At 48.5% G+C, this 18,122-nt stretch overlaps 2 protein-coding genes across 5 annotated transcripts in view; one reads left to right on the top strand and one right to left on the bottom strand.

The window, feature by feature from the left end:
* The window catches only part of DZIP1 (DAZ interacting zinc finger protein 1), a 41,490-nt gene extending 34,051 nt beyond the window's left edge, over window positions 1-7,439 (bottom strand). For 2 of the 4 annotated variants that reach the window (XR_012652910.1, XM_075045961.1), the window contains exons 1-3: window positions 7,005-7,439; window positions 1,791-1,860; window positions 1,205-1,708 (exon numbers count right to left, since the gene is read on the bottom strand). Coding sequence is in view for 3 of the 4 variants with exons in the window: in XM_075045961.1 (XP_074902062.1) it covers window positions 1,205-1,708; window positions 1,791-1,793 (507 nt within the window). In the remaining variant the exon portion in view is untranslated. The remainder of the gene's footprint in view (window positions 1-1,204; window positions 1,709-1,790; window positions 1,861-7,004) is intronic. The other 2 variants (XM_075045959.1, XM_075045960.1) reach the window with 2 other exon arrangements.
* Window positions 7,440-17,256: 9,817 nt separating this feature from the next.
* Window positions 17,257-18,122, top strand: part of DNAJC3 (DnaJ heat shock protein family (Hsp40) member C3) — a 37,681-nt gene continuing 36,815 nt past the window's right edge. The window contains exon 1 of the mRNA XM_075045958.1: window positions 17,257-17,419. Within this exon, the coding sequence (XP_074902059.1) occupies window positions 17,338-17,419 (82 nt within the window). The 5' untranslated portion in view covers window positions 17,257-17,337. The remainder of the gene's footprint in view (window positions 17,420-18,122) is intronic.

The raw sequence follows: 18,122 nt of genomic DNA, 5'->3' as shown, positions 1-18,122 counted from the left end.
TAAATTGCATAAATGCTTTCTAAAATGATACATTAGCAGCTTGTCCTTAAGACTAACACTCAAATGAATGCATTGAGACAAGGTTCCCATGAAGTCTACTATATGTATAGCTCCGCTCTTGGGGCATAAGGTATCTTTTCCCTTACAGAAACGCTTGAGCCAACTTAGCTGATGTCTTAAAAAATTAAACTTTGCCGGCCTGCTGAAATGGGTATTATACTGTGGGATAAGATGGTACATACTATAAGAAAACTCGCATTGGTTCTGTACTGCAACTGTTCCATGATTAAGGAGAATTTTAACAATCAGGACTGCTAGTATCCCAAGATATAAAAAAAAAAAAAAAGAAAGAAAAAAAAAGAAAACTATAACTTTAAACATTAGACACAAAGAGCTAGCCTGAAATCATGTCAAGTCTGTGTGCACTATACTCTCTAGACTTCAGACTACATTTGAAGCTACAGGCCGCATTCCTGAGACCCGTTGCAAAATGCTGAAGCTGAAAAATACTTAAATCAAACTATTACGCCCAGAACACAAAAACCCCTCCCCCCAAAACAGTGCCATGACACAGAGAGTCAGAACAGCAATGTACTAAGGCTCTTAGGGAAGGCCCTTAAGGAACAGATTGTTGTGGAGTTAGGGATGAGCTACCCCACTGAGGCTGTTTACTGTCATGCTTGAGTCACTTCTGAGTCACACCCACAAGCAGAAACTTTGTGCCTGGAGAAGGTTACTGCAGGCAAGTGACAGCTCGCAGACAGGTAGGTTACTGCTTAGCACCAGTTCTGATGTACACTTGCCCTGTGTGTTTTCTGACCATGTAGCTGAGAGGCAAGGGAAGACAGCAACAGAAGGTAGTAACACGTTTATCACAGGTTTTGTGTGTGTGTGTGTGTACCTGACGCTTCAGATGCGTCACAAGCAAATCCAAGAATAAAGAGCCCTTGTTAGTAAAAAGAGGATTTGTTAAAGACGATGTAGCGCTCTCCCGAACGTCTGTGAAACACAGATAGGAAGCGGAGCACCTGCCAGCGACACACTCCCTCTTTGCAGGGTCACCGGTCCCTGCAGCTCCAGCCTCTCGCCCAGCAAGCGACCGTGCCCCAGCAGAGCGGGGACCCTGCCGCTCTGCGGGAACCTTGCCCTGCCGCCCGTCCCCGGTGCCAGCGGGCGACGGGGCCGCCGCGACCTCTCCTCTCACCTGGTGGTAGCTGGCTCGGGCCTCCAGCATCATCTGCTGGGTGCTGATCATCTTCTTCCTCCGCCGGCACTCCTCCTTGAGCCCCTTGATCTCCTGCGAGCGCTGGGCCACCTCCTTGCCCAGCTGGTCGCGCTGGGCCTGGGCCGCCCGCAGGGCCTCCTCCAGACCGCCGAGCTGGGCGCTGAGGTACTCCTGGGAGTGCAGCAGGTACTCGGTGCAGAGCTGGGCCAGGCGCAGCAGCTTGAGCAGCAGCGGGTCGGCGGGGCCCTGGCAGTGGGGGCAGCGCTCCCGCTCGGCGCTGCAGAAGGTGACGTGCTCCAGGTGCTCCTGCAGGACCGCCACGTCCCCCTCCCGCGACACCCGGCCCACGTCCACGGCGCTCAGCCGCCGCCAGTCCGGGCCCTCATGGCGGCCGCGGAACTGGAAGGCGGGAAACGCCGCCGGCCCCGCGCCGGCCCCGGCTCCCCCCGCCGCCGGCGGGTAGTAGGCGCGTTCGGTGAAGGGCTGCGGGAGAGAGACGCGGCTCAGCCCCGGGCCGCCACGCACCACCACCCGCCACTGCCCGCCCGCCCTGCCCGCCGCTCACCATGGCCGGGCTCCGTCCCGCAGGCTCCGCTCGGCACCGGCGTCCTCCGCGTCGCTATGGCAGCCGGGGCCTGCCGGGGCGGGAGGCGGGAGTGAGGCCCGGCCGCGCCGCCCCGGGCCCGGCCCGCCCCGCCGCTCCGCTCCCCGCCCCGCCGCTCCGCTCCCCGCCCCGCCGCCCTCCGAGCGCCCGGCCCCGGCGCCCCCTCCGCCCGGCCCGCCGCGGCGGCGCCCCGGCACAGGCGGCGGGCGGGCGCCGCGCCGCGCCGCGCCGCCCGGGCAGGGCGGCACCCGTGTCCCACGGCGGGGACTCGGCTCCGTGCTCGGCACAAATCCCGGCCACGTCCCCCTCTCTTCGTCCCTCAGCGCCTCCGCCTTCCCCTGGCAGCGTGGCCCCAATTAGTCCTCCCCCCGCCGGTCCCTGTGAGCGTGTACCTACGCATCCTCTACCGTCCTCACAGGTTACCCACCTCCACGAACATATCCTCCGCTACGCTGCTACGCGTACGGACCCTCGCCACAGCCACGCAGCGTATGTCTTCTCTCTCCACATTCCCTCCACTTCACCCCAGAAGTCTATACATGGCACCCTATAGACCCATTTCACTCCGCTCGTCAACGTGCCTCCCCACCTGCCACCCTGCCTGTCCCTCCTCCGTGCTGCTCCTGACTCACAAACCCTTCTCACTCTACCACGACGGTGCTCTCCTCTACCCCCGTGCTGTTTTACGCCCTTCTCCAGCCTCACCTACTCATCTCCCAGATGTCGTGACAGCTGTCACCCCCCACCATCAGCACATGGCACGTATGCCATTTCTCTCCGCACATCTGCTTCACCCTCCCGTGCCTCAGCTGGCAGCTCCACACAATCTCTGCAGTGCAGCTCCATACCCTCCCAACACCTGCACACCAACCTCCTCCCAGGCGTTTTCACACACCTTCCTCACCCCTAATGCAGTCATACACCCTTTGCACGCCACTTCCAGATGTTCTCCTTGCTCATCACACCTCCACCTGGTATCACCATACACCAGACCACCTCTTACAACCATGTAACCGTACAACCTCACCATGTCTGCCTGTCATTGCTGCCTCACTTCACCGATCCCAAACGCTTCATCCCCATGAAGCACCTCACGGCCTGTGTACATCGCCTACTTCACCACGCATGCCCAAATACTTTTCTTCACGGCAACCAATAACCGCGGCCTATCTCCCTGCCTCACCACAATTCCCAGTACTCCCCAGCTCGGTGTGTCCCATTTCCCTGCTCCTGCTCAGTTGCTTCAAACTCTGGCCCCAGGCAGGTGCATCCTTCCCTCCATTATACAAAACTACAGTATTTCCTCACTCATCCTTACTACTCCTCTCCAAAAACCTGCTCTTCCTGTTACTATTTCTTAATATTTAAGTCCCCTACGCTGCCTCTGCCTTACCGCCATCTTCCATGTTTATACCTACCCGGCTTTTCAGTCCCTTCTACACACGTTTCAGTTTCTCATCCTCCTGGTCACTCACAGATACACACCTCTCCAAGAACATTCACACAATATATACTTGATCATACACTCTGTTCCTCTTGTAGGCACCTCTACATTGTATACCATAGACTCACAGAAATGCTGTTCACAAGGGACCTCTGGTGATCATCTAATCCAACTGTCTGCTCAAAGAAGGGCTATCACCAACACTAGTTCACATCACCTGTGGCTTTTGTGCAGCTCCAAGATGAACAGCCCATGACCTCTCTGGGCAACCTGTTGCACGGCTGTGCTCTCCTCCTGGTGAAAATATTTTTCCCAGTATCTCACCAAGTATCTGCTGTTACCAAGAAAAAATTGATTCTGACATATTTGTGATTATTCTCAAAGTAACTGTAGGCCACTATTAGAGTGCCCCTTTGCCTTCTCTTCACCACACTAAACAAGCCCAGCCCCCTCAACCTCGTCTTGTAGATCCTGTGCTGTAGACTCCTAACCATCTTGTCGGACCTCCTCTGTCTGCTTTCAGTTTCTTCACATTCTTAATATTCAGGCTCCCCCTTAATATTTTCCTCCATTCACCTCCTAGGAACTTGCAATGAACCTCACCTCTCACCTGCATTTTTAACATTGCCCTTTCCAGTATAAGTGGTAACATGTCTAACACTAATCACAACATACGTCTACTTCCATGCAAATACCAATGTTGTTATATGCACTGATGCAAGGACCACATCCTTCACAAATTACAAGCTCTCCGTTTCATGTAGGTTTTTATGTTGGTTGTTGTGCCAAAAAGTTTGTTTGCTTTTCCCACATATATGAATTGATATAACAAAATACACTAGATCTTCCTACAAACCTGGCCTCATTTAATATCCCTCATATTAGCAGACATAGGTAGAATAGAATAAAATAGAACAGAATAGAACAGACCGTTTCAGTTGGAAGGGACCTACAACAATCATCTAGTCCAACTGCCTGACCAATTCAGGGCTGACCGAAAGTTAAAGCATGTTATTAAGGGCATTGTCCAAATGCCTCCTAAACACTGACAGGCTTGGGGCATCGACCACCTCTCTAGGAAGCCTGTTCCAGCGTTTGACCACCCTCTCAGTAAAGAAATGCTCCCTCATGACCAGTCTAAACCTCCCCTGGAGCAGCTGTGAACCATTCCCATGTGTCCTATCACTGCATACCAGGCAGAAGAGCTCAGCACCTCCCTCTCCACGTCCCCTCCTCAGGAAGCTGTAGAGAGCAATGAGGTCGCCCCTCAGCCTCCTCTTCTCCAAACTAGACAAGCCCAAAGTCCTTAGCCACTCCTCACAGGACATTCCTTCCAGCCCTGTCACCAGCTTTGTTGCCCTCCTCTGGACACATTCGAGTACCTCAACATCCTTCTTAAATTGTGGGGCCCAGAACTGCACACAGTACTCCCTGTGAGGCCGCACCAACACTGAATACAGCAGGATAATCACCTCTTCTGAGCGGCTGGTTACACTGTGTTTCATGCACCCCAGTATATACATCCAACCTATGGTCAGGGCAATCCCTGGGACAGCTACTCTGTGGTACCCCCCATGAGCTCTGCTCTCCATATGCACGCTGGCTACATTCTAACTCGGTGTCAGGAGGTGAGCAGGCTGTGCATCCACATTCCTCCTAAAGGAAACCCAGGCACATAGCAGACTCACACTCCAAAAAGATGGACCTCTGACAGGGAGAAATGAGGGTCTGGCACTGAACAGCCACAGCAGAGGTGTCTTCCTGCAGTCAGCACACTCAGCGTGCACCCCAAAATCATGACCGTGGGACACACCTCTGCTTCACAGCACAGACCCAAGCACTTCCTCCAGCCCTCAGCTACCAAACCCCTACCCCAGCCAGTGTCAGAGAGACCCAGATCAGCCTCAGATCACTCACTTCAGCAACCCAGGGTCCAACTCTTACCAGTCTCTCCCATTCTCCACACCCACATCTACTCCCGCACAAAGGGAAAGCTGGAGAAAATTCCTGTCTTTTCACACCCACAGAGAACCACAACTTCCCTCTTACTTTATCCACATATGGAAAAGTTACACCCTTCTGTCTTCCCCACTTCTGTAAAAAGGTTGAAAATCAACCTTTCAAAGAATGTATCTAGGCCCAGCACAAGATTTCACTGATCTACAAAATTAATTTCAATGTGTTGGAAGCTTCAACAGAGAAGTTAAAAACATGAACACAGGACAGTGAGCCCTCCTGCCCGTTGGCTTGAGCCACCCTGGAAGGCAATCTTCCAAAATACTTGGCACTACAACTTGCTTTTTGGATCTTTAACCTTAAACTTACTGGCCACACGTTACAGCAATGCTACATCTTGCCCCAGATTCTTCCATCACTTGCCACATTTTTTTAATTTAGAAAGATACTGTGGGGTATTTGTAACATTGCAGTCATCTCCTGCAAGGATGACATTTTTGCCACCTCATTTTCCACGAACAGGGCCTCCAGCAAGTGCTACCTTCAAAGAAATGTATTTTAACATTTTTGATATATATTAAATATAGATCTGCCTGGTTTACCACTGAACTTTGCACTGCTCTGACTCCTCAAGTAGTAAGAAAATACACCGCTAATCTCCTTTAGAGCTATTTCTAATATACTGCAGACTTACTTCCATTTACAGTGTATAAGTACACTTTTATTTGTAAGGACTTAGATTTTTAAAAAATGCTCAAATACTGACTACTGTCCAAAATGTTCATGCCTTGAATTCCTTAAAACACCTTGAAAACTTTTATTTGGATATTTTTCCTAGTCAAAGGAACTGTTAAGTTGTACATAATGAAATCTGTCTCCCAAAGATCTAAGCCTAACACATGCTTATCCATTTGATACAGGAGAAACATCTTTACACAGAAAGCACATGAATTTTGTAAACTACCAATCTGTGTGTCAAGCAAAAGGAGCCTGAAAAAGCACACATGCAATAAGGGTCTTTAACTCACAGATGCTCGGGTTTAATAAAAACCCCTGATATTTAAAACCAAAAAAGTTAAACCAAACCCCTGCATACACTTACTCTCCTCGACCCATGTGTTTAGTCAGGAATATCCATACAGAGTTTCACGCTGCTTCAACTCAAAGTGACCTCGCCGTGGTGCACCGTGAAGCTGAGGGGAGGCCACAAGCCACCCAGGTATCTCACTGGAGGCAGAAAGAGCACGCACGGGCTGAGCCGGCCCTTTTCGACCACTTTTTTCCCTTCGTTCTCTCAGATTTACTCCACCCTGGGAGTACGGAGCTGTGCCCACGCCGAAGTTCGGGCTGTCATCCACCCGCGGGGCCCTCTCGGTGAGGGACGGCACCGCCGTAACTGGAGGGTCGCGGGGGGCGGCGGAGGCCTGCTGCCCCGGTCACCCCTTCCCACCGGGGTGGGCGGCACGGGGGAAAAGCGGCCTTTCACCCCGGCTGTGCCCGCAAACCAGGCCCGGGCCCGGCGGCCGGGCGCTCGGCGGGATGCCGCTGCAGCCGGCCGAGCAGGGCCGGGCCTGCGGGAGGCCCCAAGCCGGGCTCCATCTCCCAGCCAAAACCTCCGGCTCCGCTCGGGAGAGCGGCCTCCCTCCCCGCTCCCTCCCGCCTTTCCCTGAGGAGAGGCCCCCGCCGCCCGCTCCCCTCACCCTCCCCCTCCGGCCCCCCAACGGCTGCCCGGCCCCGCGGCGGGCGGGAGAAGGGGGGGAAGACCCTCCGCTCACCTCAGCCGGCTGCTCCGCGGCGGCAAGGCGGGGGGGAGTGCGAGCCGGAGCTCCGCGGAGCGCCGTTCCCCGCCGCCGGGCGCCGAGGGGGTGGCGGGGCTGCGGCCGCCCCCGGCCCGGGCGGTTACTGGTGAGTGCCGCTGAGGGAGGAAGCTCCCCTGCCACCTCCTCCTCCTCCTCCTCCTTCTTCTTCTCGCCTCCCGCCGCCCCCAGGCCGCGGAGGATGAGTTGGGGGCCGCTCGCCGGCTCTCGGCTTGATGTTTATGCCCAGGCGGGACGTCCTTTGTCTTGGTCCTCACCCAGGAGCGGCGTCCCGACCCCCTCTGACCAGAAGCAGCCTTTTTTTTCTTTTTTTTAAAATATAAGGGAAGTTACAAGAAGCTTTTGAAAGATTGCCTTTTGAAATTAAAGGCGCTTTTTTTGCCACGCAAGTCGCCGAAGACGATGCATTTAAAATCGTGAAGCAGCGTCCTCCTCAGGGGAGTCCCTGCCGGGGGACCGCGGGGGGCTGCAGCGAGTGGAACGTGAACTCCCATGGGGGGGTCCGGGGGCTGGCTCCTTCATGAGTGGTGTCCCGAAGTGTGCCAAAACAAGAGGACACCGAATTCCAGCGAGAACGTAAGGCGGGAGTATGCTTTCTGGAAGGTACCTTACGCGAAGAGGTTGGGTTCAATGAAAAAACGCATCCCATCGTGCCGGTGGAATCAGTGCAATGGCTACAGGTTACATCAGAGCCTCCTGATTTTCCTCCTCTTCCCTGCAAGGTGTTGAACTGTGGTTTTTTTCCAAAATAAATGCTGCGCAGTCTTTGTGGCAAGGAGGAAAATTTCAAATAGTTTGTGTTTGATATAAAACATGCCAGCAAATTCTGCGGAGGAGATGACCATTGCACATTACGACACCTAATCTTCATTGAGGAATTCCATTCAGTCAGGGAGACACCATTTTTTTCCAAAGTACACAGGCAATTAACTCTGGAAAACTTCTGGCTCTCAACATGCATGTTCAGAGACTTACCAAGATGCCAACTTTCCTTCCCGAACCATGAAATTCTCTTGCAACAGTTTTGATGTGGGCATACATGCCGCATACACCAGATTTAAAAAAAAAAAGTAATCAATACGTAAATCCAGTTTTTAATGTCTTAAGGGTACCTCAGTGTGCTCCAGTCACTAATGGGCGTTCAGTCCATAGGATCAGGCTAGAGCTAGTCTGAAGGAAAACCTGAACTTGTGTAAAATGTGGATGTCAGGCCCTCAGTACTGACTTCTGTTTCTGCAGATCTGCTCCTATTGGGCTGCACTAATTGTTAAAGCAGGCATTGCCAGAGGCAGATGGAGATATCAAGGCTTTAGTGTGGTAAACCTTAATTAACACTAATGGTGAAGAGAAGACTTTTAAAACTAGCAATGTGACAGTCACAGCCTCTTTGGGTCAGGCCTAGAGGCAAATAGGCAAAACAAGTTGATGAGCACATTATGTGAATAGTTGGAGCACTCAGAAATCAAGATGTGGAAGTGCAGTCCCTTCTGTGCCCAAGAAGTTTTATACCCCATGCCCTTCTTCAAATGCCCTAATAGTCTGTTCAGCATGCCTTCAAAAGATCTCTTGCTGAAGCTGGTTTTTATATCAAAGTAAATGCTAACTGGGTGAGAAAATGTTGGAGATTCTCATCAGTTGATGAGGGGAGATGTGTATGGAGTGTGCAGAAACACCTGGATCTTGGTCGCTTACCTGTTTAATATAAAATACGCATGCAGCTCTTGGAACAAGAGCTAGAACCAAGTTTTCTATTCTGTGAGGGTGGGGGCATCACCCTGTCTGCTAGACAGTGTCTCATTCTTTCCCTCTTCCTTCCTTCCAGAGCTCAATTAATCTTTAATTACTTGCTGCAAGCCTCACTTGGCAATAGCAGGTATTTGTTAACCCACATTGGTGCCTGGTTCCTCCTTTCTCACCTTATATCATATACCTTGGAGACAAAAGTACTTTCCTAAAACATGCATGGATTTACTAGGAGAGGACCAAGAGCATTTTAGCTGTTCCCCATCAGCATGACTTGATGCAGGAGGTTTAGGACAGCCTGCAGTCTGGCAGAAGCAGACAGGTGATTACTGTCCATACATAAACAGGCAGTGGTGTGCAACCACCATAAATCCAACGTGCACCTACATCTGCCTAGAAGGTTTCAGCTGATACCCAGCCATGCAGGTGATGTACCTTCTGAATTGCTGCCTTGAGAGATGGTAAACTTTCTCCATTGGCCGCCTTCTGAAGTTCAGTAATCGTCACATTTAACAGACGTACTGTGAGAACGTGTGGGATATGCTCCTCTGGTGAATTTGCTTAAGGTATGCCTGCCTTGTGCACAATGAAGAAGACTCTCAGCAGCTCATTTCTTGAAGGCATGGTGCTTTGGGTGTTTTCAGACAAGGTGGTGTATTTTTTTCTTTAGGTGCCTAGGAGACAGTGGGATACTAAATTCTCCAGTTAGCTACTGACCTTTTTTTTTACAGTAACAGACGATAGCTGAATGGGAATTTTAGGAATCTAAATTTGCACTGAGGCACTTAAGACTTTCTAGGGTCCTAACTCAAAGCCTTTTCTTCCCCTTGTATTTTTTTATTCCCAGCTTCTTCTACCCAGTCACACTTCAAATTTTACACACTTTTCCTATTCTAGACTGTACGTCTCATTATTGTGCACCAACGCATTATTTTCCACATGGCAGCCTAGTGCAGGGAATGGTTTAAATAAAGATTATTCCCAGTTTGTGGTCCAAGTTTATCAAATATGTTAGGTCTACCTTACTACTTAAGTCCTCTACTTAGAGGACTTGCAATTAACAGAGTCCTCTAGAGGTAGTTTGTGTGTATGACAGTTTTATGAAACTACTATGAATTATGATCTGTTCTATGAGGATTTTCCATGTTCTGTTGACACAATGTGAAGATGATTATGGGGTTTTTTTGGTAGAATTCAGGAAAAAGGAGTAGGGAAGAACTGAGGTTTCTAGGAAGTAGAAAGATTTTTATGGAAAGCTGGTGAGAAGAGCTAAGGAAGAATTAAGATGGGATGAGGAAGGCGAGTTAAAGTGCAAGAAGCAAACCTAGGATATTGATTGGGGTAAGGTATTTGTGAGGCTTATAGAGGGTACCTGCAACTGGAGAACAGAAAAAGGAGAGATTATTCCAATGGTGGGGTGAAATATGATGGCATCTTGGCCATGGCCATTTGGGAAATGTTCTGGGTAGCTGTGGAAGGTGTCAGGGTACATGGTGGGCCGGCTGCTCCCCATGGGGCAGCAGGACAGGGCCCTGCAGCCAGGGCAGGGGCTGAGGACCCCAGGGGAGATGACATGGGGTCCTGGGCCCTGGGCAAGGTGGGGGGCGGCTGGGCAGGGACAGCCAGGGCCAGGTGGTGCTCTCGGGGCCCTGATGCAGTGCGTTCAGTGAAAAAATTACCTGCGTGTTTTGTGGAATGGAGGAGGATGCCACACATGTCCTGCAAGGTGTTTTAATTTGAGAGGGCAGGGGAAAAACTGTCTTGGGAACTGAGAAGTAGACTCTTCAGTAATCTTTCTCCTACAGCACTCTCAGAGTGACGCATACCAGTAATCATTCACTCTGGTGGAAAGATGCCTTGAGTAGCATGGTACAGGTATAATAATAGGTCTAGCCAGATTCTCAGCTTATTTAATCTTTTCCTTCCTGCCGACTCCCTCCACTGCACATTTTTCAATATTAATGCCTATAATACTTCCATTTGTTCAATCTTTCCATCATTTAGTTGACCTGAGGAAATTATTTAAATATATATTTTTGTCACAGGAAAACAAAGCATTAAAAAGAAAAGAAAGGTAGGATGAGCCACTCTCCTGTCTCCTCTGCGCCACGTCCTTCATTCCAACACACACCACTAGCTGTGATTAAGCAGTTTGAAGAGACACTGCCCTGTGTAGTTTAACAAATTTCATTTTCAAGTTTGGGTACTTCAGAGTCTTCTCCAACTAAATCTTCTTTTCTTCAAATAAAACAGTTTCTCTTAAAGGTTTATCTTCACATAACGAGTCTAGCGGGATTTTACTGAGACAGCCACACAATTCATTTATCTTCCTTTCTCCTAAACATGAAGGGAATTCAACTTAACTCTAAAGACATGTCTGTAAACTCACTGATTGTGAGTTTCATCTACTTTACACATAGATATTATTGTAATAGCATCCTGTCTGCCTTATTTGTGATCAACACCTAAGTCATATGCCAAGAACAGCATCATGAAGCTTTTTCACTTCTTGGGTGAATGTAACCTGAAATTTCTGTCTCATTTCTGAAGACTTTTTGCCTTCCTGTTAACTTCTTTCCCAGTACGTGAAAAATAAGGTAATTACAGTTAACATAGTTTTAGCACAGGGATAATTCTTGACCATTCAAACCCCTTTCTTGACCTGTCATAATTTTCACATGGCCAAGTCTCAGGGCATGCACTATGTACCTCTGTGTGATGAGGAGAGTGAAGGCTGCAGGCAGGACCTCAGCCAGGATGACCGCGATTCCCCTTGGCTCCGGCCATTCCTTTGCCAAGCAGCGTTTGACCGGGAGCCTCTGTGGATACTCAGCAGGGCAACTCAAGTGATGTCAGCCTCAGCCTGGCTCACTGACTGCCGTAACTCAGCAGTCAGCACACCCCAGAGCCCTGTCGTTGAGCTTGAGACGCAGCGCTGAAACGGGAATCATGTTTGCACTGCTTCCAGGCGGTCTGCAGCTCCGGGCAGGGTGGATACCCTCTTCCAACCCACCGGGTTCACCCAGTGAGCTCCACTCAGCCATGCTCAGGTTTGCACTCAGAAAAACATCCACTGTCCATTGTCTGATGTGTGGTATTAACTTCTTTGTATTTAGAAACCATTGATACTGTTGAAGCAATAGGAAGGTCACTGAACATTGAAACTGAATCAAGGACTTAGTTTTTAATACTTAGCAACTTCTGGGTGAATTTTTAATGGCATACATTAGATATTTGTTCTTTTTCTAGCAACTACATTGCAGTTTTACACTGACTGGGACACAATCATTTTCGTGGGAAGGAAATAAACTATGAAAAAGAAAAATGAACCGCCATCAGAACTCAAGTCCTAAAGCATACAAGGGCAATCTCTTTCCCCTTTCCTTTTTTTTTTCCAGATGTTGTCAATCCTGATACTCAAAATTTAAGCACATGCCTTAGGACTTTGTGCCCCTTCAGGACTTCAGAGTCCTGGATGCAGCAAAACTCTAATTTCTGAAAACCAGGAAATGAAGAGTTAATCAACATACCAGCCACTCCGCAGGATGTACACAAGCTCTTCCTTAGGCTGCACTTATCTGCAGATTGATGTACTGAATGGCAAAAAGGATTAGCTGGAGCAAACCTGTGAATGTGAGGAAGGGCAATGTATATAGATGATCTCCTCTTCTTGGCCTCTGGATATCTGGTCATAAGAGAGATGCAGGATGCCTCATTTCCTCAGGCCATCACTGCTGCATCAGCAAGGCAAATTTTATCACCTTTTTGGACTGTTAGCACTCGGAGGATAAATGAAGACTGTTGATTCAGAGATGGGTGCATAAAAGAGGATGCTAGATGGCATCACATGGCTATGGCTTACATGCTTGTAAAAATGTGCATGAGGGGTACTCTTTTGCCAAATGTCTTGAATAATTGCTTAAGAGACACGGGAAACTCCCACTTACGAAAGAAGAATATGGAGGTGTCTGCTAGAGCAGGCAGAGGTAAGGTTGCACACATGCACACTTTAACTTCATAGTCAAAATCCTCTGAAGTGTGAAATTTGCTGACCTTGGTGTTTTGGCAGAACATAAGATAGGAATGAACACCTCCAGTGATGGCACAATACTTTGTCAATGATATTTTCCACATTTTTTAAAATCAAAGAGACGCTCCAGAGAAACAAACACCTTGGAGTTATCATGTAGGTTTGAAACTCAGAGTTGAGGTGAGAAAAGAAATTGTGATAAATGATAGGTAAACCAGAAACAGCTTCAGGGAAATCAAAACTAGTTGTGAAAACAGGCTGAATTTAATGAATTGCTTCAATCGAAAAAAGAGGAGAGTTCATTAATGTTAAAATTTTCCATATATTTTCAAAACAGAATGCTTTGTTTCAGAAATAAAACAATATTTTAATGTTTGAATCTAAGTTTTTTACTTTAATTTCAGAGCAGCATTTTAATTTTAAAATGTTCAATGACTTAAAAAAATAAAATAAATGTTTTAAAAGGGGTGTGTTTTCATAATAAATATTCATTTTCTGTCAAGAGTTCCCTGTCCCAAAATCAACAGAACTGAGTTTTTATCTTAAATCAAAATACTTGAAAAAGTACTGTTTGCATTGCATTGTTCCAAATTGAAATTAGGTTTTAATTTGAATTATTTCTAGACTTTTTCTGATTCAAACACCACCACCCCCCCCCCCCCCAAAGTATCTGCTACTCGGCTAACTCTAATTGGAACTGATTCAACACCCCCACCCCCCGAAGTATCTGCTACCTGGTTAACTCTAATTGGGACACTAAAATGTCAAGGTAAAGCATAAAATGGGGTTCCTAATATCCCCTTCCCTGTTTGACACTTCATTATACCAGAAGGTTAAGTTAGGCAGGAGATAGTGGATGCGTTTTGAGATGTTTGGAGTTTGTTGTTGCTACCATGGCTAGTGAGAAAAGTTGCAGACATAGTATAATTCCCCTGATTAAAATAAACTTAAGTGTAAGGAAACACTGATGTCCAATTTCCCTTTTCCAACTTCTGTCCTACATATAACACAGCCCCGTTGATAAATTAACTAGTGATATAGCTTAGTGAATACAGCAGACTCAAGGACCTGTATTACAAGACACTTAAATAAATAAGACCAAATGGGCTATGTAAAGCATATTTATAGCAGTATGAATAGCAGGTAGTAGTTAGTATTTTCATATAGCATCTACACACAAGGTCATAGCACAGAGGGATAAATAATTCCACACCAGAAATGTACTTCTCCCATCACAGATATGACGAAGATGTACATGCAGAATTTTGTTAGGACTATACGGAGGGAACAGAGGCTAGCCTTGCCCTAAACAAGCCTGGTACCTCATGCTCCTTTTCAAGTCTATGGACGAAGATCAGCTTTTCCCAGTGCGAGTTTAGAGCATGTAAATTAAGTTCTCGTGCTGAAATGCAGGTTGTAGGAGCCTTTCTGCTTCCATTTACTGCAAAAGGAGCCCAGAAAAAGGCATTTCCCTGAAGTCCTCTCCTAGGAACACCAATCCAAATGTGAAATTACCAAAAGATGTGGCTACATAAACAATAATCCCATGTTAACCAGATGTACACTACTATTTCATTTAGCTGTAACACAGCTATGTTTCTGATAAGGATGTACATGGGTGAGAATAAAAACAAGGTCTAAGGTCTGAGAAACCTCTTACAAGCAGCCCTGAGAATAGTTATCTCTGTGTTATCATCCTCTCACGCCTCCTCCTTTATTTTCATACTAGACTGTGCGTGCAACTTAATAGTCTGATATATTGCTTCTTTTCCTGTATTGGGAAACTTTTATTTGGGCGGTTTTGGAATCGAGATTGTTAATTAAAACATATTGCCAAGCATACCAGGGTCCTTCCAGGACCCTGTCTGTTGTCACGTCTAATCCAGGCTTCTTACTATATTATGTCTGAGAAGGTTTCTCAGTTAATAAATAGAAACTACAGATTTAACTATCTCCGCCATATGACACGATATTCAGTTCACCATCCCTATTAGAAGCAATGATTAGCTTCAAGAGTCATTCCTTGCTAATTGCTGCCACCTGCTGTTACTGTATATATTACCAGCGGTAACTGGGAGAAAATTCTTTGGCTGTCTTTTGACCAATTTCAGCATTACTGTAGTCTTTGCCATCCACTCTTTCACTCCCAAACTCAAGACTGCTGAAGAAACTTGTTTCTGATACCAGTCTAAGTTTGATTAATCCCTTTGAAAGACTTTTGCATTACAGCTGTACTGCTTTGCTATTTTTCGAATTCCAAAATATAATGTTGGCATGTCATAATAGAATCATACAGGTTGGAAAAGACCTTTAAGATCATCGAGTCCAACTCATGTTTTTTCAAGTCTTTTTCCTCTTCTGCATCTTGTCTGCTTCTGAAATTGCACAAGGGAATATGTGTTAAAGAACTTTTTTCTCCCAGGTTTATACTTAGTATCTAAATTATATAAGTTTGGACATCTACGATAATGAAGAACGGTCCTTCACAGCTTATGGTCTCTTTCAAGAATTACTGTGTAATTCTGTGTACCTGGTGGCATTTCTAGCACAGAGTGACAATGATAAATGCTTTCTCCTTGAGCAGATCATTTTGTAGTGTTGGCATTACATACTGTTAGATTACTGTGTCAGCCTGAAATACTGACCTTGGCTCAGTATTTCAGGGCCAAGATCAAGGATCAAAGGCTTGTCAAACATCTGCTCAAAATGATACTAGATGCTTTAATCATACTACTTTACATCTTGCTTTAAGAGATTTGATGCTTGAATCTTTATGCTTCATATTCCAGTATGAGGTACTGAGTTTTCTTCAGATTGTTTTCTCCTAATCTTGTTATTAACAGGCCATTATTTTCAGTTATCTTAGAGGGTTTGAGGTGTAAATTCCCTTTCATATTCATTTTCTATGGCTTTGGTCTAATACTTTTTTCCTTGGGTAAAATCAAAGGAATTCATTTACTATAACAGTGATCACATTCTGCTCAGTTCAGTTTTAGGCTTTCATATTTTGTCTATCCATAGTGCTAGAGTTGTCATGTTCCTCCTCATGCTGACACTTTTAGAATGTTATCAATTATTCATTTCACATCTATCACTTCTTATATTATTTCAAGTTCTTATTTCTGAATATCTTCTGCAGGCCAGATTTCAAGGTGATCCCTTTGAAGCATCATCTTCCAAATGAAACGTTGAAGAGGGATAACTTACTTTTTCAGTCTGATCTTTCAAGAAAAGCTTGTAAATTATATTATCTGAGGTGAGAAGGGTAACGTGACAGTAGCTAAGGAATGAAAAACCTCTGTGGTTGCCAAATCAGACTTCAAGCCTCACGTTTGTTACTTTCTCAGCAGATTTCCCCTGGCAACAAGGTTTTTAATTTTTTTTACATTGGTGGGGTAGAACATACAATATGCCCCTAATATGAATTGTTTATCCAACAACACAAAGCAGGTAATTTGAACCTATGAACAACTAGTCAGATGCAAGATTAGTTTTTCTGTGGTAACTAAAAATACATTTTATTTTCCTTAGTAAAAAAGGTAATGAGTTCTCCAAAAATACGTGTTAGATTGCAGGCTATCTGACATAGGCTTTGCTTTCCATTTACAGATCCAATACGATACAAACTTCTAGCATGAAAATACTGATTTTTCTGCAGTCTGGTAAATTCCCTAATACTTTTTTGGCATGCCTGGAGGTCAACATACAGTTAGGGCCATGCTGAGTATCTCGGGTTTGTTGCTCTCCCTCAGGGGAGAACAGGGTTGTCCCCCAGGGACAGCCAAGCAGAGTTTTAAAACTGACTTGCCTTCCTCTGCTGTATGGCTAGGTCAGCCACAGCAGTAAAGAACCAGGATCAATTTACTTGTGACTTACTGCCCCATTTCTCTACCAGAAGCAGTCCAGAGATACCGTCTTTGGAAAATGAAGGATAACGGCAGCCACCGCACCCCAAAAGGTGGCCCTTTATACTGGCAAGTGTTAAACTCATTCCATTAGCCCCGACGCCAGCCGTTTCACTCCCCGGTTGGCCGGGGCCAAGCAGCTCGCCTCCTTCTCCAGGCCTGCCAGCACCTGCAGAGCACCCTCCGACGGGCTAAACCCGGGCCTGGAACAAAGCGCTCCTCACCCCAGGAGAAGCCTGGCGGCGGTAAGAAGGGGTAGGTGAAAAGACACGAGATAAAAACACAGAGGCGGATGGGCACCCTGCGCGTCCACTCTCCACCCCGCCGCCATCTCCTGTGAGGGAACGCCGCTGTGAGGGAACCCGCTGTGGGCGCCGCCGTCGCCCCGCCTTCCTGCGCATGCGCGGGGAGGGGGGGGAGGCGGGAGAACCCCCTCCCTTTCGCGCAGGCTCAGTGACGGCAGCGGACGTGCAGCCCGACTCCCCGTCTACGTTCGGCCGAGGGGGCGGGCGGCCGGGCGCGGCCAATCAGAGGCGCCCACGACCCACCCCGGAGAAGTTGGAGCCCTCGGCCCGGGCTGTCGCCGCGGGCGTCGCGGACGGGGGCGGCGGAGATGGTGTCTCCCGCGGCCTCCGCCGGCCGCCTGGGCTCCGCGCTGCCCTTCCTGCTCGTCCTTTTCGACCTGCAGTACCAGGGTGAGCGAGGGACGACGCCTTGTTGCCGGCGGTTTGGGAGGGGGCGCGGGCGAGCCGCGGCCCGGCCCGGGGTGTGTGAGGCGGTAGGGGCGGCTGCCGCGTCCCCGGCCTTGGGCAAGCGAGCCTGAGGCGGCTGGGCCCGCAGCGGTGCTTGGCCGGGGGTGAGGGGAGCTGGTAGCCGGTCGCCCTCCCTCCTTCTGGGCTCCGGGCGGCGGTGGCGGCGGTTGGGGGTGTTCGGGTGTCCGCCTGGGCCGAGGTGCCGGTGGAGAAGCGAAGCGGAGCCGGCGGGGCTGCGGCCTGCCCGCAGGGGGCCGGAGGGCCGGAGGCAGGCGCTGTGAGGGGCTGGGCTGGGCTGGCCGGGCCGGGGGGAGGCCCGGGGGCCGCCCCCGGTGGACGTCCCGTGGGGGGGAAAGTATTTCTGGAACGAGTGTGAGGAAGAAGGAGGTAGAGGACTGCCACCTCATCAGGGCTGTCGCGAAGGGTGTGTAATGTTACGCTGCTCGTAACCTGTTTGTTTTTATCTGAGTTCTGGCCGTGCTGTTTAAGGTGGCTTGATGTGCGCGTCGTTTTCCGTGGCCTGCTGACAGGGTGGCAGCTACTGTGAGGGCTTGGAAATGCCGTCGTGTCCTCGAGTGCAACTGTGTGACAGCACTGGCCAGGTCCATACTGGCCTTGAATTTCTCACTTCACTATGAGTTTTGTG

The sequence above is a fragment of the Buteo buteo genome, chromosome 14, assembly GCF_964188355.1.
Source record: "Buteo buteo chromosome 14, bButBut1.hap1.1, whole genome shotgun sequence".
Lineage (NCBI taxonomy): Eukaryota > Metazoa > Chordata > Aves > Accipitriformes > Accipitridae > Buteo > Buteo buteo.
The sequence above is the reverse complement of the archived record's forward strand: the minus strand, read 5'-3'. Positions and strand labels throughout refer to the sequence as shown.